The sequence below is a fragment of the Halichoerus grypus genome, chromosome 2 (genome assembly GCF_964656455.1).
Source record: "Halichoerus grypus chromosome 2, mHalGry1.hap1.1, whole genome shotgun sequence".
Lineage (NCBI taxonomy): Eukaryota > Metazoa > Chordata > Mammalia > Carnivora > Phocidae > Halichoerus > Halichoerus grypus.
In genome coordinates this window covers 95,596,245-95,623,822 of record NC_135713.1, presented here as the reverse complement: position 1 = coordinate 95,623,822, position 27,578 = coordinate 95,596,245, and the positions used below count along the sequence as shown (strand labels likewise).

The window sequence follows — 27,578 nt, the reverse complement described above, 5'->3', positions numbered from 1 at the left end:
CAGAGGAATCCGCCTCAGAGGGCAGAAACCCATGTAGTGCTGCCCGGGGCTCTCTGACTAGAGGAAACCTCAAGATGGAAGTGGATGGTGGACTCGGAGAGGGAATGGGAAGCCTGGATTTTGAAGAGCAGATCCAAGACTTTTGGTTTAATCTCCATCCCTACCTCCCATGGAAGCAATGAGGAATATGTGCCAAGGGAAAGCAAATCCTTGTTGACTGAATACTGGTGAACTGGCAAAATAAGGAACTTGGCTTGAGTATTTAATAGTAATTACAGTAATTTTATGTCACTGCCTTAACAACTGAGGCCCAATGAACTCTGTATGATTCCCTTGCAATTATGTGTGTTATTAGATGTGCCAGGTTAGCTTTGTTGAAAGAGCTTTTTATCGATAGAGTGAAACTCTGCCCTGCTCTTGGAGTATGAGCTATCATGTGGTGCCATCAAACAACTGTTCTCCTTTCAACTACACTGCTTAGAAGCAGCAGTAAAGTGTGCTGGATAGTGTCCCTGTTCCTCTCAAGAAATGCAGAGACCTTTGCGAGAGTGGGGAGGGGCAGAGTGGAGACTCTGAAGGCTAAGGAGTGGGGCAGATGGGGCAGAAGACAAAGCACAAGACTGCATCTTGAGTGCGTGTGCACTTCACTCATTCTTCTTCATTGACTTCTCTACCTGTGTCTCCCCACCAAACTTTCTCTCCTCTTTTTCAAACCTGACTTCAAACACTTGTAATCCAGAAAACTGGCCCTGATTAATCCCATTGCTGAATAATCTTTGCTCTTCCCCTTGGCTTTTCTGTTCTCTGTCCTGTAACTAATTTGTCCTTTTTCCAAAGGAGCTTTCCAACATGTCTCCGGCGTTAAATAGGCGTTCTGTTAGATCGTAAACTCTGAGGGGCACAGAGTCCTTTCTCCCACCCCACTCCATCCCTTCTCTCTACCCCTGCCGTGCACTGGAACTATTTAGCCATTAGTTAGAGACTTTGCCACATACCAAAAGAAACATATTCTGTTGTTGTATTTATTGGATTTTATTACAAGGCATTTGGAAGGCATTTTAGGACTCTGCACCTCCATTAATTCTCTGTCAGCATTTTGCACCTAGTGAACCAATAGTAAGTTTCCATCCTCACCGGGCTTCATCATCATGGACACTTGCGCTACACAAATGCTAGCAAGGTTCTCATGTCTGGAGTAGAAACAGCGACTTAATTCTGCAGTCGTATTCAAATCCTCTAAGGAGCTGGTGGCTGACACACGCTTTGGCTGTCTCCTCTGATGTGCAGGAAACATGTGGTGTAGTTTATGTACAGTACCGTGGTCCAGTCCCCAGCCAAGAAAGAACTGCCGGAGGGAGATCAGTTATTAATTTAAGTCTGAAGCAGAAGAGCATGAATTCTATTTTACATGGTTGCTGTTCTGGCTGTTGTATAAAGCTTTTCAGTCTTGGACCAAAGAAGCATAAGATCTTGAAAACCTTGGTGTCGTTCATCGTGCTCATAGAATATCCACTTTTCTAAACTTGGGACCTTGTGCTGCGTGTTAGAACAAAAAGCACACAACAAGCCAAAACCAAAATATTTTCAGCTTTGTTGCCCAAGTGGGGTAAATTCTTTCCCACAAGAGGGCCGTTCCCAGGGTATTTTATACCCTTCTCGAGAAGTTTACAAAATTAGGGTTTGTATACATTCTCTGCAGCCTGCAGACTTGACGTTAGCTTCACCCACCCTTGCCAACTCAACTCCTTTCCCACACCAGCCATTCCACTTCCTACTACTGCTCCCTGTACTGTTGACATAAAAGAGTAAAAATATGTTTGCTCTAAGAGAATAGGGTACTTCCAAAAGTTTGATAAAAACTAAACACGAGCCAAGAGTTGGTTTTAAATACAAACCAGGTCTGTCATCTAGCTCTGGGACCTTGAGCAAAGCATTTAAACCATTTTACTCTTAGACAAGGGGAAGTAATTTATACTTGTCCATTGATCTGTTAGGGCTGTTGCCATTGTAGGAGACAATTTTTGTGGTAACACTTTATGAATGTATAGGACTTCTCTGAAACAAAAGAGCCCGACTTACTTGGTTTAAGTCCTGCTGTTTGATATTGGCACCATGTAGGGTGTAACATGATTTCTCACAAGTCTGGTCTCCCACCAACCCTCAATGTGTGAAGTGATGGTGATTTCATGTCCTTCTCAAAAACGGAGAAACTTTTTGATCATGATAGCTGGCCTAAATTGCATTAGCCAACAATCCAGTTGAAACGTATTCTTGATCCATGACTGTATTGTCAAAATATCTCCATTTGCATGGTATGATCCATTTAAGAGCTGAGTTTTGGCATAGTGAAAAAATTGACGGTCCTGAATCATGTGTTAATTCACACTCACTAACAAACAGCATATGCTTGCGTTAATAGTGCCCTTATGTTCTACATCCTAGCCTTCTAATTGAGTCTGTTATATTAAACTTGTCTTCTAAATATACGTTGAGATTGGAAGGCAGCCCCTTAGTATATTGCTAGAACAGTGGGATGCTTCCACTTTTCTTCTCTTTAATTAAACAAACTTACGTTCATGTAAAGTGGCATATCAGGGGACTTTCTGATGCTGAGCCATTTCTACCTCCACCATCTGAAGTCACAAAATGAGTTGGCTGCTCCTTGTTGGCTTCCTTTTTCTTCCCCTGTACCATGCTCTACTTCATCCTGTTTGTTGCCAAATTCTGCCCTTGCAAAGCATTGCGCTATGTTTTTCATTCTTCTCCCTGATTCAGACTTGTAAGGTTTCATGTCACACAGGTGTGTTGGAGCCTTCTCTTCATTCTTCAGATGAGGTCCCCTTGCATTCATTCCATTTCACTTTGGTCTTAACCCCACCTGTTCTCTCCCATCAGCTTGTCTCACCCAAGCATTTAGGCATGTAAGGCCTTGAGACAGAATATCATGGCCTTAGTCGTCTTCCTCTCTGCTGTCTTTGAACTTCCGTGATCTTTTTTCCTCATTAAGCTGATTAATAATCATTGCACATTTTCAATTGTCTGATCCTTCTCCAGAAGTTCAAATGGAGCAATTAGTGCATGGAAGGCATGCTTCACAATGGAACTGGCTTTTTTTTTTTTTTTTTTTTAAGATTTTATTTATTTGAGAGAGCGAGAGAGTGTGTGTGCAAGCACGAGTTGGGTGAGGGGCAGAGGGAGAAGCAGGCTCCCCGCTGAGCAAGGAGCCCAATGTCGGGCACGATCCCAGGACCTTGGGATCATGACCCAAGCCAAAGGCAGAGGCTAATCAACTGAGCCACCCAGGCATCCCTGGCTGTGACTTTCTAGATACAAGGATGATGTGTATGATTCAAAAAAGTTAAAAGACCCCAGAGGACTCCTTTTAAAAACAAGTGCTTTAACATTTACTATTTCCTTTTAGGCATTTTTTTCCCCTCAATTACAGTGCATGTAATAACATAACCTTACATAATTATTAAGGATATACACGCATTACATACTGAGTTTGTGTATACATGTGTGGAATTCAAATTTTGCTTTCTTCAATTTATGTAATTTCAAATACATTCAGTTTGCAAATTATATGGGGATACGCACTAAAGCCATTGAGTGAAGGGAAAATTAAGTATAATCAATTATCCTTGAAAAACTAGCTGATTATCTGTTGTCTTTATTATGTATATCTATAAATTTAATATTTTATAACTTATTTAATAATTGGTTATATTACAGTTTAACTGTAAAATAATTTTAAATGTATGTGATTTTTTAAAGTATTCATACAGCAGTTTCATGGGGTGGGTGGCATTATTCCCATTGTACAAATGATAAAACTGAGTGTCTAGTGTACTGATCTATAACTGAACATGGCAGTATTACAGACATATTTAACCCCAAATCCACTTCCCTTTCCACTCAGCCACACCTCTTCATCACATGTTTTTGTCCGTGCAGTCAGAAATTCACCTTTTGGGGGGAAAGAGAAGTAGAATAAAGGAGGGCCCCTGAGGAAAAAAAATGTTTAATTTTCTCAAATGTGTTCTCAGTATTTATTGATCATATAACTTTGCTTATGATGTGATGTATCACGTAAGCACGTTAAGTACTTATGTTGACATTTTTGTTTTTATTTTGCCCTTGTTACTACCCCTACATTCCTGGTAAGTGTAACTTGGCAATGCTGAGTATTACCTTAATATTTTTTTCCTTCGTTGAACTAAATTTGAGATGACTGCATCTCTGAGAAATAAGCCTCTCATTTTACTTTCTATACTTTTTCAAGATAGCATTAATTTACATGGTTTGCAGTAGGAAAAACAAAGTCACATAAATCTATCTGCTAGTTAGTAACACCCTCTGAAAAGCTTAATCACCACTGGGCTGGTCATCAAACACAGGCAGGGAGGCAGTGATATTGTGGTATAGTAGAAAGATCAGAACTTTGGAATCCGGGTTGTTTGGAATCCCAATTCTGCCATTTACCGGTCTTTGTGATCCTTGGATTACCTAAACCTGAATTACCTAAACTCCCTGAGTTTATTTCCCACTAGAGAAGTAAAGATTGAAATTCCTATCTTAAAGGGGGGATGCAGGGACTAAGAGATAATATATATAAAATACCTGGCACATAGTAAATGCTCATTAAGTGTTAATCTCTTCCATCTGCTATGTTTCATGCATGCATTACAAGGAGCTCACACTGATTAGAGAAATAAGACCTATGCCCTTGGGTGACTGGGTGGCTCAGTTGGTTAAGCATCTGCCTTTGGCTTAAGTCATGATCCCAGAGTCCTGGGATCGAGTCCCAAGTTGGGCTCCCTGCTCTGCAGGGAGTCTGCTTCTCCCTCTGCCTCTTCTCCCACTTGTTCTCTCAAACTTTCTCTCTCTCAACTAAATAAATAAAATCTTTAAAAAAAAAAAATATGCCCATGAAACATGCAGGAAAAACACCCTACTCAAAACCAAGAGGTTGTTTTGTTTTCTTGAAATAGTTGTGATTGCTTATTTTCTCCTAATAGTTGAAGAAAAATTAGACTGAGACTCGGTATTCTATTGTCTTCTAAGGCTCAAACAGCTTTGTAGAAATCTCTGATATTCTGGTTTACTTGGGGTAGTTTTTCAAAGGGTAGGGACAGAGTGTTAGCAGTGACTTGCTACTCCCTGAGAACAGCCCAGGGAACTGTCATTATATAACCTGCTAAGTCTGTTCAACAATAGTAAAATATCATAATTCCTATGAGGTATTCAAGTTACAGTAAGGGGCACCTGGGCGGCTCAGTCCGTTAAGCGTTGGACTCTTAGTTTCGGCTGGGGTCATGAACTTGGGATGCTGGGGTCAAGCCCCGTGTTGGGCTCCCTGCTCCGCGGGGAGTCTGCTTCTCCCTCTCCCACTCCCACTGCTTGTGTTCCCTCTCTCGCTGTGTCTCTCTCTGTCAAATAAGTAAGTAAAATCTTTTAACAAAAAAGTGCAACATTTTTCAGATTTGCACAGTGGACCAAAATGAACTTTATTCTCTGTGGAGATGTAGACATGAGGTTCTGTTCTGAAAAGGTGTCCTAAGTTTTGAGATTCAGACTTGGTAGAAACTGACAGCATTTTAGATGCTCAAGCAAGATCACATTCTTTTTTTTTTTTTTAAAGATTTTATTTATCCATTCGACAGAGAGAGACACAGTGAGAGAGGGAACACAAGCAGGGGGAATGGGAGAGGGAGAAGCAGGCTTCCCGCGGAGCAGGGAGCCCGATGTGGGGCTCGATCCCAGGACCCCAGGATCATGACCTGAGCCGAAGGCAGACACTTTAACGACTGAGCCACCCAGGCGCCCCACAAGATCACATTCTTGTAGGAAACATGTTTGGAACCTTTTGTTTCCAAGTGGGATCAGAGAACCCTCTTTTGTAGGTATGTCTGAAAGCAATGTACGTCGAAAGCATATTTGCAGAAGAGGATTAACCATTTTCACAAAGCCTGAGATATTTTGTTCTTTTTCTTGAGTAAATATGACAAAGAGGTTTCCTAAGTCTTCTGGGCCTTAATAACCTCACTGAAGGGGCGCCTGGGTGGCTCAGATGGTTAAGCATCTGCCTTCAGCTCAGGTCATGATCCCAGGGTCCTGGGATCGAGCCCCACATCAGGCTCCCGGCTCAGCCGGGAGTCTGCTTCTCCCTCTCCCTCTGCCTCTCCCACTGCTCATGCTCTCTCTCTCTCTCTCTGTCTCAAATGAATAAATAAAATCTTTAAAAAATAAATAAATAAAATAAAATAAAAATAATACAAAAAACGTAACCTCACTGAAAAAGGAGATGGGTGGCCGGAGACTCGAACTCTTATAAGTAACTTGTGTAGTTTTGGGCGGTTACCTTCTTTCCTCACCTAGGAAATTCTCCTTCCAATGCTGAGTTTGAAGATTTAGGGCTTTGCCTTATTAAAGGAAGTAAGCACAGTGTCTTATAACCCTGTCTAACCAGAATATCCTCTGAAGTTGTGTGTTGCTTTACAACTTTGGAGAGTTCTTAGAAATGTGTGATGGGAAAGAAGTTCCAGGAAAAGTGGAGGGCAGGCATTAAAGTTCACCTTCCCTTAGGATCTGGACAATACGGCTGTGTTACCATCAGGGCATTGGACGTAGTAGGACTAAACCTGTAAAGGACACAGCATCTCTGCTTGTGAGCACAAAGCTGAGCACACCACTTAGCAGCTTTTATTGAGCACGTACTACTTACCTGGCACTTGGTAGGGGTGGATGAGGTAGGAGCCCCTGTACTCAGTGTCCCATAATTTTAGTCACTTGATAAAACTTCAGATGTTTTTAACACATGTCATGGCACTCTGTATCATTGTTAAAAATTCTTTAGAGTACCTGAGAATATGCATCGGGTTGCATACAACTTCAACCTCAGTTTTGTATATTTTTCAAAAGAAGACTCAGATTAGGGAAGTTGGATCATGTTAAGATCAAGTAGCTGGGAAATGCTTCAGGAAGCTGGTGTGAAGCCAGAATTTATCATGTGTCAAGTTTATTGAGTGTTTCGCCTTAGTGGAAATTTTGGACTGGGGGTTCTCTCATCTTTATATTCCACCCCTGTCACTTGCTCATTTTAGGGTCTTGGAATCAATTCTCTTCCTTCTAGTTCCTTCCTTGGGGTATCTGTCTCTGGTAGCCATTCTTTAAGTCCCCAGAATGGGGAGATAACCACTTGGCTATGCTCTTCTGGCTAAAAGCTGATCACAGATGTTCCAAGCTGGTTCAATACACATTTGAATTGAATTACATATTCAGGACTGAAGATTTTCAGGGCTCCTTAAAGAAATTTTGAGTCACCCAGAATCATAATGTGTGTATAAAATGCTAAACTCTAGTATGGTACTATGAATTGATGCTTTATACCATATTTTTAACCTGCTTTTCCTTAAAGGGACATGTTTTAAATACTACCATTTCATCAAATAGAGCTTCCCAGTCCTGGTGTTTGTGATTCTTGCTGACCCATCCTCCATTGGAGGGAGTATATCCCTACCTATCTAAGCATCCTGCAATTATGTCACACTTTGAGTTGTTTAACTATAATAAAAACATGCTGAGGGACTTCCTGTGTCATGCTTTGTATCCGGTCCATAGAACAAACTGGCACAAAGCAGCCCCTCAAATATTTGTCGAACAAGTGAATGAATTTGAATACCAAGGAGATGGTGGCTTTGGTGTCTGCGAGTGTGAAGGAGCGAGTAGTGGAAATATAGTGACCAGGCAAACTCCTTAATGAATGAGGTAGGTCTTCAGGCTGTTTTCACGTTGGATTTTGTGGGCATTCTTTGGGAAATGTACTTCTTAAGTTTCCTTCCATCGCTAAGAGTCTTACTTCGAAACCTTCTCTACCAATTCTTGTTCTGCTCCTTACACCTCTGAATAAGCCCTCTCATGTGATTTCCCTAGAATGTTAGCACTTTAAAATACCATCTTTTAGCCGGCGTCCGCTAATGTTACAAAAGGCATTTTGTGAGTTGCTTATAGTTCTGGAAGCTGTTCTTCACAATGTCCTCGTGCCTTTTAGGGTTCGAGGCAGCAAGTAAAGGTGAACTTCAGAGGAAATCGCAGTTAGTCAAGCTGCCTTAAGTTAAAAGCAGTTTCTGAAAGCCCTTGGGTTTGGTGGTGACAAGCGTCTGTCCTGGCTCGCTCTGATTTAGCAGCGGCGGGGCCTGGGGCAATGAGCAGCGGCCGCAGAGCTGAGGGATCTGGGCTCCAGCCCAGGCTGTGCCAGTGACCCAGCGAGTAACCGCACGCCATCCCTTCCCCTCGCATGACCCGTTTCCTAATTTGTAAGAAGGAGATGATGTCTGTCTTTCAGGGGGATGATGAGGGCCACACAGTAACAGGGGAGAGTGCTTAAGTCATGTTGAAGTGAATGATTTTATCAGTTCCGTGAGGCTCTTTAAATGGCAGGGTGATTATCCATGTCAGGGGTTCTTATCAGAAATTGCTACTTAGTCAACATTGAATAATGCAGAAAAAGTAGCAGGCAACTTCTGTGCTCCAGAAGGATTGCCTTCTGCTGTGATTCAGACATTCTCACACTCAGAACCTTAGCATATGCTTTGACCATAGGTCATGAAGGCAGGAAGGTGAGGCTGAAGTGGCTGTGGTTGGGAGGGCAGTGGCCAGATAGGTGGTCCCGAGGGCCAGGTCGGAAGGGAAGGAAGGTGTAAGCAGGCAAATCAAACTGCCCACATAGATACTTTAGAGCCCTCGTATTCACCATTCCTCCTAAGAGATGATTTGTTTGTCACATATTCTTATGGAGCACGTAGCCTGTGCGGGACAGTGAGCCCGACACGTTGAGGACGTAAATTTGCCTTCTAGGAGTTTACTATTAAATGAAGCAGTATAGGAGGTGCCAGGAGAGAGCACATTTTGAGTGGGAGCAGACAGGGAAGACAGGGAAGGAAGTGATCGTTGAGTTGAGCTGTCAAGATGGGCAGAATCCTATCAGCTGTGGCCAATATGTTGGAAACTGCCATTTGAAGCTTTGTGGGGTGTGTATGTGTGTGTTAATTCAAGCATTAAGTCAAATCTTCCCTTTGGATGGGGTGATGTCATAGTTAGCTTCTCAGCAGCTCTCCTGGACTGGTGGGTTCCTGTGTGGCTTGTGCAGGGAGTTGGGGGTCGAGGCCTAGGAACTGAGTGCTGTTAAGACTTCTAGTTCCTCCTGGGTCGGTTGATTGAGGTGGGAGGAAGTAGCAGCCAAAAAGGAAGGTGGCAGTGAGAGTGGCTCCTTTAGAAAGTGACTCCTGCACTCCTACTTAAAAGTTGGGGAGGGTAGGACAATCGCGTGGATTCATACTAGGAGTTTTATATTGTTTTCAAGCTTTAATGGGTCTGAAGTTACTATAAAATGAAAGTGTCCTGTCAGAAATAGGAGACCATCTTTAGACTGAAATTAGAACAAGAAACTAGAAATGATGAGGTGTCTTGGGGATGAAGTGTTAGGAACAGTGGAAATGGAGGAATAGGTGAGGATATGTGGGCATGCCAGTTGCCTTCTAAGAAAACGCAGGATAAGAGAAGCATAATTTGCAAAATATCTTCATTACAGGATGATGCTGAGCTCACTTCATGAAGGTAATTTTTCAGCACAGGTTGTGTGTTCTCTGTCTTCAGGGAACCGTGATAAATGTGAGGCGGGCATGTAGATGAATCAAGAGTCCTTTCCGGTACAGAACCCATTTTGTAGAGGGAGATGTGACTGAGCTTCTGTGATGAATGATGTAATAGAAAGGTGAACAAAAGTGCTGAGGAAATTAGGTGTATCCTCACTTGGAGATCCACAGAATTTTGCTTGAGAAGATGTCACACACAGAAGGTGGGAGAATGGCTTTCCAGGCAGAGAGAAAGTGGAGTGCAGAAGCACTCAAACCTAAAATGTTGTGGTGTGGTGCTGGAATATAGCACTCTCTGGAAGAAGTGGCTGGAATGCAGCCTTCTTGTAGGGCAGGAGTAGGAAAGTCTGCTTGATCTTTGTTCTGGAGGAAATGGGGATCCATCACAGGTTTTGCGAGAGAGAATAACATCTGCAGGACTGTGTGTTTGAAAGATGCTCTGGTGGTAGTGAGGAGAACGAGTGGAGGAGGGGTGTCTGTGAGGTTATTTGAGGGTGGTTGCAAGAGTCCAGGGGAGAGGGGTGCCTTGGTGGCTCAGTCGTTAAGCGTCTGCTTTCGGCTCAGGTCATGATCATGATCCCAGAGTCCTGGGATCGAGCCCTGCACTGGGCTCCCTGCTCTGCGGGAAGCCTGCTTCTCCCTCTCCCACTCCCCCTGCTTGTGTTCCCTCTCTCGCTGTGTCTCTCTCTGTCAAAAAAAAAAAGAGTCCAGGGGAGAGACAGCGAAGACCTTCGATCTTGAGGTGGGGGTGCAGAGGAGGTGGTTCCAGAGTTTGGTGCTCCTCCTAAACTTGAGATCTCTCTTTTAAAGTTCATATCAGATTGAGTTTATTAAGAAAAAGAAGATGCTTTTGACAAACACGGATCTTTGTTGACCCTTACTGATACTGTTGATCCAGGGTGAGGTTTCCCTGTTTCAAGGAATGGAGCCACACTGGGAAGTTGAGAGGGTAGAAAGGGAGGATAGGATAGGGTGGTGAGACGTGTGGAGACATCTGCTGCTTTGGCCCCAGTCGTGTTATACCCAAGCCTGTCCTGGTGCTCTTCCACATCTCCCCTCTTCTGCTGGTTCCTTTTCTTCCTCATCTATAAAAAGAGACATTTTCCTAAGTTCTTCCATACTGTTTTTTTTTTTCCCTATCCAATCCACACATTTCTAGCCCTAATGTTTCTACTTTTCACTTGTGCAAATGACTTCAATCCTGTTTGCTCTGTAAAGTGGGACAAATTACCTACCTCATATTGTCATGACGCTTACATGAGACAGTTCATAAGAAACACGGCCTAAGGGCTTGAAACAAACTAAGCACTTGGTAAATAAGCATCTAGCATGTTTTTATATGCTTATGGAATTCTGCCATATTTTATATTGATGTAGATTTAAGCCCTTCTTTTTTGAGTTCTTTAAGGGTTCTGGTATTATTTTTAGATCTTAAGCATTTAGCATTGTACTTGCTCCAGTAAGAGTTCAAAATTTGGTCTTCATTCCTTTTGTTTGCCACGATGATATTTTGGACTCATCAGTAGGGCATGGGATTGGCCTTTCTTAGGGATGGACAGGTGACTTTAACTCTTCTGCTTGGAACCAGAGGTGTCATTTATGAAATGGCTGATTGGAACTTGTGGCTGCAGAAGAAAAGAGCATACTGACATTCCTGCCCCATGTGACCATATCCCTGCTACACACATATCTTGTGTTCATTGGAGGAACAATGTAACAAACTGGAAACCAAATTGATTTTATAGTTATCATAATTAAAGTTCAGGATTGAAGAAGGAAAAGGAGTTCCTTGTTATGAGAAAGGAATGTTGTCATGAAAATGGACAGCTAAGAGTTGGCAGATGTGACAGGTGAGTGCTGTTGAGACTCTGGGCAGAGGAAATGTGCTCAGGAAATGGGGAGGCCATGTTCTCTATAGAAAAGCAAAGCTGAATTGTGGAAGTTTATAAACTAGGTTTGTGTTGGAATAAAGAGTGTGGGCTTGAAAACTGCTCACTTGATGGCTCCTTTGTTTTGTTCTTTTGGATGCCTGTTGACCAGGAAGGTTAGCCTCACAAAGGCCGAGAAATATGTGAAGGAGGAATCTCAGAGTTTGGCATCTATAAAATAGGGTTTGCAATGGATGAGAAGCTTTAATTCCTTTTAGGAGTGGGAAAACACATGTCCTTGTAGATTATTTGTTAAACCTCAGAATTTCCAGGAAGGTCCAAGCTGAGCCACTGGGCCAATTCTACAAGCTTGTTAAGGAAAGTTGTTGCAAGTGGACCAGGCTCTAATTGACTTGAGACTGTCTAAATTCTACGGCATCATGTCTATGAACTATGGCTGCTCTCATTCTATGTAGTAATTTTAACCCATACTGCATTTTTTTTTTTTTTTTTTTGCTAGCAATGACATATTGTAATAACGCAAAGGCAAATCTTTCTATGCCTGATGTTTCAATACCCCTGTCTTTCAGGGTCCAATGTTGAATTGCATGAGTTTTTTTTCTAGTTGTTGTCTCAGGTGTTTATTTGATGAATTCTGCCCTTACGAGTAATGTGACTCTCCCCTCTGTTTTTAGCTATCGTGGATGATGAAAGGCTCTCTGCAGAGGAGATGGATGAGAGGAGGCGGCAGAACATTGCTTATGAATATCTCTGCCACCTAGAGGAAGCCAAAAGGTAAGATCCCAACACAGCCTATTTGCACACCTTCTCTTAGATGCTCTTTGGGATCCTACACTTTTAACAACTCATTTGCAGTCTCATTGGTAGCAGTGTAACAGGAGAAGGACCACCTGTTTTTTTTTGTAAATGGTCCGGCGAATTGAGAGAAATTTGCTGCCACAACCAGGGTCAAGGCACTAGGGAAGCAGCTAGTACTTCTTCCTCAGATTCTCCCAGGAAATCTCTGGCCAAAGTGCAGATTTTTTCAAATTCCTCATCTCACTGGTTTGGATGTGGGGAGCAGCAAAGACTTAAATCAGCTTCCTTTTTTTTAAGTTTTTAATTTGAATTCCAGTATTGTTAACATACAGTGTTCATTTTAGGTGTGCAGTATAGCGATTCAGCAATTCTGTACGTTACTCAGTGCTCAACGCAATAAGTATACTTCAATCATGTTCCCCCAGAGCTTCCTCAGATATTTTTCTCACCCCCACCACAGTAATTATAAATGCCCTATAGGACGGTATCATTTTGGACTGAAGTCCATCGGTCACTAGGTTAGAGAGTAGGTTTATGACTGCAATCTCCATTTTAACCCATGGGTGTGTGACCACTTAGGATATGTTGTCTCTAAAATCATATTGACTCTTGAAGACTTTTTAGATTATAAGTAAATGTTGGTTTCTCTGAGGAGAAAGTGAAGATAAACTAATTTGTACTTAGGACTCTGTGTCAGAGGACTCAGAAAGACTTTGTCCTATGCTGGGTGAATACTGCTACAATGCCCATATGCCATGAATTACATTCTCATTTAGTGCTTCCTGCTGTGATTGAACAATAGTATTGTTCCATGGACAGATTATATGTTCCAGCTTTCTTAAGTATATAGAAAATATTTAGGTACTGGTCATTGGTATTATCTCTAATCACTGATAAATAGCTATCTACAGAGCTAGAAGAATGAAGTTTTTTTTTTTTTATTATGTTCAGTTGGCCAACATAGAGCAGTACATCATTAGTTTTTTTGTTTTTGTTTTTTCTTTTTATTAACATATAATGTATTATTTGTTTCAGGGGTATAGGTCTATGATTCATCAGTCTTACACAATTCACAGTGCTCACCATAGCACATACCTTCCCCAATGTACATCATTAGTTTTTGATGTAGTGTTCAACAATTCATTAGTTGCAAAGAATGAGGTTTTGAATCAGTGTTGCGTAGAAGAACATTCAGTGACACATGAGCTAATTTGGCCTCAAAATTGCATGAAAGGGGATTTCTCTGGGTTGTTTAATATTTTAACAGTATCTTATAGATCTAAGCTCTGAAGACTACATTTAAAGGTTATTAAATATGTGAAGTTGACAGGCTGCAGGTCACTGAAGACTCAATATCAGTAAGATTATGAAAAACATGCTTTTAGTCAAGTTGTTGATAACAAAGTTAGATAAGGAGAGTGATTCATAAACATTCAAAATAAACATGCTTTCAGAGAAAACGTTGAGGGAGATTTACCGGAAATTTTCTTCTTAAACACACTTTGTGTTCTAAGTTTTTGCCTCTTGTTTTTTTCTAAGTGAGAAGCAGTGTCACACAGAGGAGATGTGTGACTGGGAGTCAGTGGACTGGATTTCCTGGTCCCAACATTACCACTTAGGAGCTCTGTGACCTTGGGCAGGTCATCTAACCTGTGGGAAATTCAGTTTTATCTCCTCTCTAATGGGATGGTAAATATGTTAGCGCAGTAAGGAGTTTTCATTGTGTCATAAAATAAAATGCTTAAATAATAAAGTCTGTTAGTGCCCCCTGCCCTGTATCCTGGGGTTTCCCCCCCCTAAAAATCAACTAAAATCAAAAAAGCCTAAGTGTTCTACAAACTAGAGTACCAGTCAGGTATATGATGATAAGCATAGTTTTCTCCTGAATGTATCAAATGTATCAGTACAGCTTGGAAGCTTGTCATATTCTTTAACATTTTCAAAATTTTGTAGTTGAATTTTGTTTTAGAAAAGTCAACAATTGGTCCAGGTTCTTTGAAGAAAGTTTAAGAATAGTTTTATTGAAAGAAAACACTATAAAATACACAACTTTTCTTATAAGATGGTTTTATAAATTTTTTTACAAGAAGAGATCAGATGTAATATGTATTTATGAATCTTATTAATATCTGGACTTTTTTGTGACTTTCAGGGAACGTGATTCTTGGTCATGGAGTCTGTAAAAAATTATGTGGTCATTAATACATATGTGTAATATGTGAACTATGATTTCAGAAAGCATAATGTATAGAATTCTGATGGTCCTGAACTCAAGAAATGGGTGAATTAGTCTCTGTTCAAAAAATTGAGAGGGTTTGGCATACGATTGTTTTACAATGCTCATGCCTTCGGAATATGTCATAGTGGATTTATTATAGTGGGTGCATGTGCATGTGTTAATGTAAGTGTGGTTGGCTGTTTCTTGTTTCTTAATTCAGTTGAACTGACTTTAGTGTATTTTAACTAAAAATGTGTAGGTTCTGTCTTTGTGCCTCTCTTTTTTCGTTACAGAGGTGAGAGCTGGAAGGATATGTTGTATGTCCTGTAACTCAGAATTTGTAAAAACTCAAAATTGTAATAGTCCATTATATATTTAACTTTGCTTTTATTAATTTCAAAATTCTATGATAATTATTAAACTATTTAAAAGTTGCTTCATTCAGAGGAAATACCGGTACTAACACAAAAAGAATGATGGACTACTATGAACAATTATAAGCCAACAAATATGTTTAGGATAACCTAGATGAAGTGGACAAATTCCTAGAAAGACATAAACTATCAAACTGACTCAGAAAGAAATAAAAAATGTGAATAGACTTATAACAAGCAAAAAGATTGAGTTAGTAATAAAAAAATTGCCCATTTTTCCAAAAAATATTAGAGGAGGGAACACTTTCCAACTCATTCTACTAAGACCAGTCAGTATTTCTTTGATACCACAACCAGACAAAGGTAGCTCAAGAAAATGATAGACCAATATCCCTTATGAATACAAATACAAAAATCCTCAACAAAATAGTAGTAAACCAAGTCCAGAAACATATATAAAGCATTATATTCCACTAAGTGGGATTTATCCTAGAAATGAAAGTTTAGTTTAACTCAAAAATCAGTCAAGACAATTCAGTGAAGAAGAAACTGTCTTTTCAACAAATAATCCTGACACAACTGGTAATGCACATAAAAATGAATTTGGGTCCCTGTCTCATGCATAATCTAATCTAAATGTGAGAACCACAACTACAAAACTCCTAAAGGAAAACAGGAGCAAATCTTTGTGATTTTGGGTTAAGCAATGGTTTCTGAGACTTGACACAAAAAGCACAAGCAAAAAAGAAAATAGACAAATTAGCATCATAAAAATTAAATCTTTTTTGATTCAAATGATATCATCAAAAAAGTGAAAAGTCAACCCACGAAATGGGAAAAAATATTTGCAAATCATGTATCTGATAAAAGATTTGTATCCAGAGTAGATAAAGAACTCTTATAATTCAACATAAAAAGTAAAAACCTAATTTTGAAGTGGGCAAAGGCTCTGAATAGACATTTCACCAAATAAGATACAAATGTACAATTAGAACACGGCAGGGTGCTTAACATCATCTGTTAGGGAAATGCAAAGTGAAACCACAATGAGGTACTACTTCATACTAGAATATGTATAATCAAAAAGACTGACAATATCAAGTATTTGCAAGGATGAGGGTAGGTGCTGGTTGGATTGCAAAATGGTGCAGCTACTTTTTTTTGTTTTTAAAGATTTATTTATTTGAGAGAGAGAAAGAGTGGGGTAGGGGCAGAGGGAGAGGGAGAGAGAATCTCAAGCAAACTCCCTGCTAAGCATGGAGCCCAACATAGGGCTCGATCTCATGACTCTGATATCATGACCTGAGCCAAAACCAAGAGTCAGACACTCAACCAACTGAGCCACCCAGGTGTCCCAGTGCAACTACTTTTTAAAACATTCTGGCAGCTCCTTAAAAAAAAATTAGATATGGAGTTACCATAGGACCCAGCATTTGCACTACCAGGTATATATCCATGAAAACTGAAAACCTATGTGCACGCAAACCTACACACAAATGGTCATTGAAGCATTATTCATAAGAGCAAAAAACAGAAATAATCCAAATGTACATCTACTGATGAATAAACAGAATGTGGTATATCCCTACAATGAAATATTCATATATAAAAATGATATTAGCAAATCAAATTCAATAATGTATAAAAAAAAGACTATATCACAACCAAGGGAGATTTATCCCAGGTGTGCAAGGCTGGTTGAACATTTGAAAATCAGTTAGTGTGATCTATCACATTAATAGGCTAAGTAAGAAAAATTACATGATGATGTCAATATATCAGTGCAGAAAAGGCATTTGACAAAATCCAACACTTAATCATGATAAAAGTTCTTAGTTAAAGAGGAATAGAGGTGAACACGCTCAGTTTGAGAAAGACTCTGAACAAAAAATATCGTTCTTAAAGCTAACATCATACTTAATGTTGAGAAACTCAAAATTTTCCCTTTAAGGTCAGATAAAAGGCAAAGGTGTTCTCTCCCCACTCCTTTTTAACATTGTACTGGAAGTTCTAGCTAATACAATAAAATAAAAAAAGAAAGCATATACAGATTGGAAATGAAGATATAAAACTGTATTTCTTCACAGATGACATAACTGACGATATAAAACCTGAAAAAACTAAAAAAAAAAACAAAAACAAAACTAATAAACAATTACAGCAAACTTGGAGAATACAAGATTATATATAGAAGTCTATCATTTTTCTATATACCAGCTAAGAACAAGTGCAATTTGAAATTAAAAACACAACTCCATTTACATTAGGCTCAAGAAGTGACTTAGGCATAAATTTAATAAAATACACACAAAATCTATATGAAGAAAACCATAAAATTCTGATGAAGTAGAAGAAAGAATTAAATAAATGGAGAGAGATTCCATGTTCATGGATAGGAAGACTTAATATTGTTAAGATGTCACTTCTTCCCAACTAGATCTATAGATTTAATACAATGTCGGTCAAAATCTCAAGTTATTTTTTGCATATTGACAAGGTGATTCTAAATTTTACATGGAGAATCAAAAGATCTAGAATAGCTAACACAATATTAAAGAATAAGGATGGAGAACTGACACTTCTGGTCTTCAAATTTAATATAAAGCTCCAGCGATGAAGACAGTGGCATTGGTGAAACAGGCAAATAGATCAGTGAAAGAGAATGGAGAACCCAGAAGTAGACCCCTATAAATATAATCAATTGACCTTTGACAAAGGAGCAAACAAGTACAATGGAGCAAAGATGATCTTTTCAACAAATGATGCTGGAACAACTGGACATGCAAAAAATGAATATAGACCTTAGACCCAATACTCTTCACAAAATACACCATTATACCCTCCATAAAAAATACCTCAAATGGATCAGACTTATCTGTAAAAAGAAAAATTATAAAACTTTAAAAAGATAACAAAGGAGAAAACTTAGATGAAATTGAGTATGGCAGTGGCTTTTAAGATGTAGCACCAATGGCATGATCCATGAAAGAAAAAAAAAAGGGAAGCTGGATATCATTAAAATTAAAAATTTCAGCTTTGCTAAAGGCAATGTCAAGAGAATGAGAAGACAGTCCACAGATTGGTAGAAAATAATTGCAAAAAACATATCTGATAAAGGACTCTTACCCAAAATTTGCAAAGAACTCTTAAAACCTAACAGTAAGAAAAGAACTAGATTAAAGAATGGGCTAAAAACCTTAATAGACACATGACTGAAGAAGACATACCGATGGCAAATAAGCATAGAAAAAGATGCTCCACATCATATGTCATCAAGGAAGTGCGAAATAAAACAAGAAACCACTGTACATTTAGCAGCATGGCTAAAATCTGAAACACTGACAACACCAAATACTGTGAGGATATGTAGCAACATGAACTCTCTCATTGCTCATGGAGATGCAAAGTGGTATAGTCACTTTGGAAGACAGTTTTACAGTTTATTAAAAAACTAAACATACTCTTACCATATGATCCAGCTATCATGCTCCTATTATTTATCCAATGGAGTGAAGTCTTAGGTCCACACAAAAAAACTGTACATGGATGTTGATGAAAGAATTTTTTTAAAGATTTTATTTATTTGAACGAGAGCGAAAGACAGAGAAGGAGAGTGCACAAGCAAGGGGAGGGGCAGAGGGAGAGGAAGAAGCAGACTCCCTGCTGAGCAGGGAGCGTGATGGAGGGCTCCATCCCAGGACCCTAAGATCGTGACCTGAGCCAAAAGCAGACACTTAATCGACTGAGCCACCCAGGTGTTCCTGAAAGATTTTTTTAATAATAATAAAAGTTGAACATGACCAAGATGACCTTCAGTGGGTGAAAAAATAAATACACTGTGGCATATCCAGACAATGGAAAGAAATGAGCTATCAAGACATGATAAGATCTCAAGGAACCTCAGATGCATACTGCAAAGTGAAATCTGAGAAGGCTACATCCTATATGATTCCAGCTATGACATTCTGGAAAAAGCAAAACTGTGGGGACAGTAAAAATTATCAGTAGTTGGGGGAGGAGGATGAATAGATGGAGCACAGAGGATTTTTAGGATAGTGAAAATTCTCTGTATGATGTCATTATATATTTGTCCAGACCCACAGAATGTGTAAGACCTTCAAGAATGAACCATGATGTAAACAATGGAATTTGGATGATTATGATGGGTCCATGTAGGTTCATCAATTAGACCAAATATTCCAGTCTGGTGCAGGATGTTGATAATGGGAGAGACTATGCATGTGTGAGGGTGGGGGGTATATGGGAAATTTCTGTACCTTCCTTTCAATTTTGTTGTGAATCTAAAACTGCTATAAAAATGGTTGTAAAGAATGAAATACTGGGATGCCTAGGTGGCTCAGTAGGTTAAGCATCTGCCTTGGCTCAGGTCATGATCCCAAGATCCTGGGATTGAGCCCCACATCAGGCTCCCTGCTCACTGGGGAGCCTGCTTCTCCCTCTCCTCCCCGCTTGTGCTCTCTCTCTCTCGCTGTGTCTGTCGCTATCTCTGTCTCTCTCACAAATAAATAAAATCTTAAAGAATGAAATATTGATACATACTTCAACGCAGATGGACAGTGAAAATACACTGAGTGGAAGAAGCCAGGCACAGAAGGCCACTTACTCTAGAATTCTGTATATATGAAGTGTCCAGAAAAGGCAGATCCATGGAGACAGTTGGTAGATCACTGATTGCCTAGGCCTACGGGGGATAGAGGGGTTGGGGAGTGACTGGTAATTGGTATGAAGTTTGTTATTGCAAGGACAAAAATGTTCTCAAATTGATTGTGGTGATGGTTGCATAATTCTGAGTGTACTAGAATTGTATACTTTAAAAGGGTAAAGGTATGGTATATAAACTATATCTTGTTAAAACTGTTATTAAAGTTCCTTTGACCAGACTAACTTGGAGAAGACCTTAGTAAAGCTGTTAAATAAGATTAAATGGTATTTAGCAGACAAAATAGGAATAGAAAGTATGCCTATGATACATGGCTTGTCTAAAATGTTCATTTTATAGTCTTTTGAGCATCTACCATGTATAAACAGCTACAGTAGGATCACTTTGGGGGATGGAGATAAAGCAGCTAATAACGTGCTCAAAAAAGCTTACCGTTTGGCTAAAGCTTTTATTCATGAGCTTTAAATTCTTTCCTTCATTTACGTTTGCTCCGTTAATCTCTCTGCATGTGTGTGCATGAGTATCTCCCTGTATCCAGCCCACCATTCTCTTAAATATCTCTGCTATGTTCACCTCTTTCCCTCATCACGAGCCTCTTGAAGCCTTCTAACTTCTCTTGCTGGATTACTTCAGTGGTCTCTGACTGGTTTCCCCACTCCTCTGGCTTCTTTATCCTTAATCTGTATCATAGTCAGATGAATTTCTTCAAAACTCTGATGTGTTGTGGCCAACTCCATTGAAAACCACTCAGTGGTTATTTAGTGGTTAATTCTCATGGAATAAACACTAAACCCTCTTACAGGGCCTCATAAGCTCTGCATAGTCCTGTCCTTACAGCCTGGACTCCAGTTTTATATTGTGCCCTGTTCCCTAATTGTCTGTATTCCAGCCACATTCACTCCTTTTCCATGTTCCTTCCTGTGCAGGACCTTTGCATGTACTATTCCCTTTTCCTGCTTCTCTAGTCAGTTACTATGGTCTTTAGATCTCAGCTCACTTTTTCAGGGAGTCCTCCTTTGACAGGCCCATCTAGGTCAAATACCCCTATTACAAGGTACCATAACACCATATCTGTCACATACTTGAATGAAATACTTAATGCCCAGTACTGGGTTATTATCATTTGCTTACTAATTAGGGTTAGTTGTACTTCGTTTTCTGTATGTTTTCGTTTTCCTGGAGGTAAGAAGTAGATGTAAATTAGATTCAGCGCAGACAAGATTCTAGATAGTTTGGCTAGACTTCCAGCCTAAAGGTAAAATTTAACCTTAGTCTCAGTGAAAAATTCTATGTTGCAGTTAGATGGTTCCTGCCATCTATGTGACCCAATGGGTTATGAAGCTGGGAATCCTAGACATTGAATGATAACACAGTAAGCTAGAAGTTACCCAGAGAAGGACATAGAGTATTTTTCGGTGAAAGAAAGAACGACTGACTGAATGAAGAGAGGGAGAGGTCACCTGTATATTAAGATGACTTATGGCTGAAATTATTGCTCCTAGTTGATAAAATTATGACTTATGGGCATATGGACTTTTAAGTCTCAATACTAATATTAATGACAAGGAAAACTATGAAAGGCATATTTTTAGGACCAAAAAAGAGAGAGAACTGCTTTATAAAGTGGCTCTTGACCCAGTGTTTCTCCATAGGCTAAAGGGTTTACATGATGTTGTGAAGAACCAATCATAATTTTGTTGGGAGGCAGAGGATATCTGGCATATGTACTAGTTACCCATGACTTTGTAACAAATTACTCTAAAACTCAGCAGCTTAAAACAATGAACATTTATCTCACAATTTTTGAGAGTCAAGAATCTGGTCATATTTGAACTGGGTCCTCTGGCATTCAATCTCTCATAAAGCTGCAGTCATCACAAGGTTTAAACAGGGCAATTCTGCTTCCAAGCTCAATCATAGTGTTGGCAGGATTCAGTTCCTGATGAACGTTTGGACTGAGGACCCCGTTCCTTGCTGCTATTGACCATAGGCCTCCCTCAGTTCCTTGACAGATGGGCCTCTCTGTGGGGTAGCTCACAATATGGCAGCTGGCTTCCTTCAGTGAGCAAGCAAGAAGGTGAGTAAGAGGGAAGCCAGAGCCCATTTGTAATCTGTTCTTGGAAGTGGTGTCCCATAGTTTGCTGTATTCCATTCACTAGAATCAAGTTCCTAAATCCAGCATGTGTTCAAGGAGAGAAGATTACAGAAGGGCATGAGTTCTAAAAGGTGGGAATCATTAGGGGCCACCTTACAAGCTGCCTTCTATAGGTTGTATATATATATCCTTTTGCAGTTGACCCCAGAAAAAGTACCTAAGGGGGGGAAATCCTCTTTATTACTATCAGAAACCAAATCAGGAATTGGATGTTGTCTTGGTCTAAATGATTATGGTACTAAGGCTATTTATTCCTTGATATTTTTGAATTGTGAACTATTTTGGACTAAGCGTTTCATTCTTCTGCCATTTTAAGTATTATGAAATGGATTTTTAAGTTTTTTTCAGGTAGACCCTAAAAGCTGTCTTGGTAGTTTCTTTGCTGTGAGTATTTTGCTGAAACGGGGCTGTTTAGACAAGTTGGAGTAGCAGTACTCATACAGGCTTTGAAAGTTTCTCTCTGATGCAAGAAATCCCACCATTTAAATTAAAGGAGCTAATTTTCCAAAAAAAGAATTAGTTCTGCTGAATAGATTTCATATTGACCTCTGCAAAGTATATTTGAATAATGAAAATGAGTCTATTTTAAGAACTTCATTTCTTTAGTTTTTTAGGACAACTGTGCAAAAAATTTGAGATGGAGAATTTTCTTTGGGAAAACTCTGGGTTGAGGAGGGAAATCAAACCGGAGCCATTATGAAGGTCAGGCAGTGGGATTGGGTATCTTGGCAAGAAAAGGACAGGGACTATGCAAATCACACTTGAGCAAATAGTTATGAATGGGGCTGCTGTTTGTTTCCCAAGGAAGTTCCTGAAATATTATATTTCTTTTTTAAGGAAAGAGAAGATGCTGGAAATCCTCTGGTGTGCTTACTTTTTCTTTCCTACCCCTGAAAATAAACAAAGCAAAAAAAGCCTTCCCTCAGTGATGGACTTGTTTAGAAATATTATCTTCAAAGAGCTCTTTATATGAGCCAAGCTGTTCTTTGTATTCGTGAGTCTGGGACAGTTTCGTATGTGTCCTGGAAGAGAAACAAAACATGGGTGTGATTCCTTTTGTGTCCATGCTTACAACTCAGATACCAAAAAGACACCTCATTGATTAGACCAAGTCTCAAGCTCTGGCCTTACCTAGTAGGGAGGTAGAGAATTAGATCTGAAAGGAGAAATGCTTCAAATGTTGAAGCAAGTGAGAGCGGTGAATACGGGTTTACTTAACACCGAGTATTTGTGACTACTTTAAGAAAATGAATCTTACGACTGGGGAATGCTTTGGAGAATCCATTGGATTTCTTCTACAGACTTGGACCTCACTGTCTTTTTTCCGAAAGATGCTGCCTATGGCTTTGCTCATAAGGGACTCTGATAGAAACTAGGAATTTGGAAGAAAATAGCTTTCTTGGTCATCGACCCATTGAGAGACTTGTTGAGGCTCTATAAAAAAGGTTAATGAAATACTAAGGAATTCTTTTTTTTTTTTTAAAGATTTTATTTATTTATTTGACAGAGAGAGACACAGCGAGAGAGAGAACACAAGCAGGGGGAGTGGGAGAGGGAGAAACAGGCTCTCCACTGAGCAGGGAGCCCAATGCGGGGCTCGATCCCAGGACCCTGGGCCAAAGGCAGACGCTTAACGACTGAGCCACCCAGGTGCTAATACTAAGGAATTCTCAATGGCGTTTTCAAAACTTAAGTAGCTTTTCTATTTCCATGGCATTTCCCCCTTCCTCCTTGTTCTCTTGCTGGCTCTGATGTCACCTTGGCCGTCCAGTGAAACAAGATGAAGTGCAGGGTTGCTCCACACAGTGGCGGGCAGGCTGGTGGGGCGGGGGTACCGCTGAGTTGAGAGCAGGGGCCCTTCTCCCGGCGAGGGGCGGAGGGCCTGCTTTTGAGGAGTGGCCTGTTTGGACCTGCCTTCCAATTAGCTTGCTTTGGGAGCCATATGCCACAGAGGTCCAGGCCCTTTTTGACAGCCCAGGGCTGTCCCCTTGAGGTACATATCAACAATAGGGAGATGGAGTCCCCTCTGAGGAGAACAAGTCTTCAGAGTTAGCCATCAGGGGATAACCTCAGATAAGATTTGGTCTTAATGGGCTGTATCCATGGCACAAGAGGAGGTGGGGTACCGGCCAGCCCAGCCTGCCAGGGTGTGATGCTTGCAGCCAGGCCCTCAGGGGCAGTGTTGGTGCTGAGGTCCAGCTGGGCAGTAATCGGGGATTGTGTTGTGGAACTGGAGTAGAAGGGTCAGATACTAAGGATGTAAAGGGAGAAGCCGCAGGGTTTGGCAGGGTACTAGATTTGAGGGACAGAGGACACTGGGAAGTCAGATGCTCTGGGACAGATCCAGGATTCAACTACTCGACTCAGCCACACATATTGTACTGTCTCTGTCAGGGGAGCCTGGGGTTGGAACACATAGTTGAGAGACTTCTTTAGTTGCACATATTTTGTGTCCCAGCCTTGGGTATATATTGGGCAGGTGCCAGTCAGGTGTGATCTGACAGATCAGAGCTTAACTTTTCAGAGTGCTGGTATTTTTAAATATAAACCATCAATACTAATCATCTCCAGCCAAAGAGAAGTTGAGCAATTGATATTTGATCCCAAAGTTTATATTTGTTTCTCGGGCTCTTTGAAGTTGGAGAGCTGGGACAGGTTAGGAATTTTCCATGGTCTCAAACATACTTTACTATAAGGGTTATTAGGTGAGTGTCCACTCACCAGGCACAGTCCCCAAAGCACTCAACTTACAAAGGGTTATATCCCCATTTTATACATGGAGGAAACAAGTCCTGGACAAACTTAAGGAATTTTTCCAAGGTCACAGCAAATAGGTGAGGTAAACAATATTCCATCCCAGGTCTGTCTGATTTCAAAGACTGTGCTTAAAAACTAACACACTGTCTCATTTCCTTATTTCTTAGTGTGTTTTAATCATGTCTTTATTATAAGTTCAGAACTGTTTGATTTTGGTGGTCTTGGTTTTTAGGTTCTATATAGACTAGCTTTCTTCTAGGTCTGGATGAGCTTTTACTACTGGAGCTTTGATGGAATTAGCACATATGACCAGCCATTGTGTTGCTGTTTTTTTTTTTTTTTTAATTTTCTTTCCCTTTCTCCTCCCTCCCCCCCACCTTTTTAACCTTTTCTGTTGCTTGCTTGCTTGCTTTTTTTTTTTTTTCTTAACATATAATGTATTATTTGTTACATAGGTCCAGGTCTGTGATTCAACAGTCTTACATAATACACAGCGCTCACCACATCACATACCCTCCCCAATGTTTCTGTTTTGTTTTAACTAGTACTTCGACTAGTAGTTCTGGGAAGAATTTACCTCCCTCCCTTTCTTGTCTCTTATCTGTCTGTGTTCTAGTAGACTTCTTGAAGTTTTAGTAGGAATTGGCACTTTTCAGTGAGGTAGATTTTCTTCTCCTCTAACCCAAGCTAGTTCTGGTGCATCTTTGTTCTTGGTTGGGTCTGGATTCTACATTCATTTCATCATTTTTTTTTTTTTTTTTGGTTCTGCCACTACTAAAAATGGCTTGAAAGAATGCTTTGCCTTCTTGTTGAAACATCAAAAGGTACAAATAGCAAACACCGCTGAGGTCTCTTCCTTCCTGTAGGCACCTCCCCACCAGATGCTGCCTCATGCTGTGATGCTTATAATTCATAAAGCAGTGTCATTATTCAAGGCCTTAGGGGAGGAGGGCTGGTAGGGAAAAACAGTTGTAGAAGTTTGCTAGAGATGATTTTTTCATATCTTCCATTTGTAGAATGGTCTTTTGTTGCTTTTTTGGTGTGAATACTTGTTATCCTCTAGCAGAGTACAAATTCTCCACTATGTATATGGGGACAGTGAGTCTCAGAGCAGTTCATCAAGTCACTAATCCATGGTGGAGTTCCTGGTAGATTTGGGATCAGGATAAAGTCTCCTGGCTGTTTGACACCTGTTCTTTTGTCCCATGATTCCAACTCAGGTTGATTAGAAAAAGTATTAGTAGAAAGTTCAATGGTGAAAATATACAAAAATAAAAAAATTAAATTTAGGTTGTTTGGTAAATTCAGCTGAAGTTTTCTTTTAGTTATATATTGAATTCATAGTGTGAGGAAGTTAGCCATTTGTCCACTTTTTGTCAATTTATCTTATATTTCGCTGAGAAACTTGAGCCCATTTAGTGCTAGAACAGGAATTCAAGAATTCAGTTCTAGTCACTTCTCTACCCTCCTCATTTAGTCTTGCTTGGCTTAAATGGTCATTGATTTTTCTTCCTTTCAAAGAATTAGCAATACAGTTGTTCCTGCCTCAAAGATTTCATGGGGCAAAAGTTGAAGCAGCCACATTACCCAAGTGAGAGGGTGACTTTGGAAAATGAAGCTCAAATTCAGTTGTCTCCTGCATCAGGATCACAGGGGCACTTGTGCAAATACAGGCTTCTGAGGTTTATTCCAGACCCTACAAATCCATCTCTAAGAAGTGGGGCTCTGAGGTCTGTATTTTTTTTTTAAGATTTTATTTATTTTGAGGTCTGTATTTTAACAAATGGCTCAGGTAGATGTTCATGCACACTGAAGTTGGAGAATCACTCTCTCAAGAGAGAAGAGACCAGCAACTAGGACTGATGCTGTCTCAGCAGCTCAGGCTCTCCCACCCCAGCTCAGATGAACCCAGATACCCCTTGCTGTGTGACCAGAGGGGGAGGGGCAGGTATTGATGTGTCCTCTGCTGCAGTGAGAAGGATGGAGGAATGAAAACAGCTGCTGTAGAAAAAGTGATAGTACGTCAGCCAGGTTTGGGTAGGAAGCCTGGGCAGTTTTTAGAACTTTGGTTGGCTTTTGAGTTTTCCTCATGGAGCCAATCAGCATATTCATGTGAATTCTTCCAACAAGATGAAAGGAAATGAATCGGGCAGCTGGGCTCAGGGATTGGCATGTTGGCTCTGAGAAAGTCACAGAAAGAGGAACCTCAGGGTATTAATGTGTGAGCATCACTGACATTGGATGGCCTTGAGATCCCATCTTGATAAGGAAGCTCGTGAAGCCAGGATGGCTAAGATGGGGTGGGAGAGCCAAGGAACTGCCTGTGCTGAGGATGAAGGGCAGGACCTGTCAGAATAAGAAGTAGAGAAGTGGGTAAATGGAAAGCTACAGAGATTTGGAAGCCTACCTCTTATGGGGGTAGTATTTGGGGGTAATGATAAGGTCCAAGGTGGGGCTCATGTGTGGCCAAAGTGGAATGTAGGGGAAACCTTTGGATGAAGGAGGATGTCTTCAAACTGTGCTTTGGGTGTTCCCAAGGTCCTCCATCTTCTTGAAGCTTCTACCAGCAGAGGTGAGCAGGGGAGGAACACAGTGATTGTGGCAAAACAGCAAAGTTCTGGAGGTCAAGAGAAGAGCAATGAAGTTGGGAAGTGAAACAGAAGTAAGGTGGAGGGAGAGGACTTGGAACAGAGGTGATAGGACATGGCCTGGAAGAAGGTAAGCTCAACTGGGAGGGTGATAAGAGACCCTTTCTTCCCTGGTCCTGTGAGTTAAGGAAATTGAGGGAACAACCATCCTGCTTTATGGGAAGTAGTATGATGAAGGAAAGGCCAGATTGCTGTTAAGACAAGCAGGTAGGGAAAGTGTAAACAAAAAGTTGAGAATATAGGAATATTACATTTTAAAAATGGGTCAGGAGTTCCAGAGGCACATCAGAAGGAATTAGTCGATCTGGGGTGCATATAAGAGGACTGTGCAGTAGGACTCCGTGAAACAGATGAATGTATCCAAAAGAGTGCTGTGGGTCAGCACTTGTCAAAGTTAAGTGGGAG

At 40.4% G+C, this 27,578-nt stretch overlaps 1 protein-coding gene across 3 annotated transcripts in view; it reads left to right on the top strand.

The window, feature by feature from the left end:
* IQGAP2 (IQ motif containing GTPase activating protein 2) overlaps window positions 1-27,578 on the top strand; it is a 287,293-nt gene that overhangs the window by 32,453 nt on the left and 227,262 nt on the right. For all 3 annotated transcript variants that reach the window (XM_078067166.1, XM_078067167.1, XM_078067165.1), the window contains exon 2: window positions 12,217-12,316. In XM_078067166.1, the coding sequence (XP_077923292.1) occupies window positions 12,217-12,316 (100 nt within the window). The remainder of the gene's footprint in view (window positions 1-12,216; window positions 12,317-27,578) is intronic.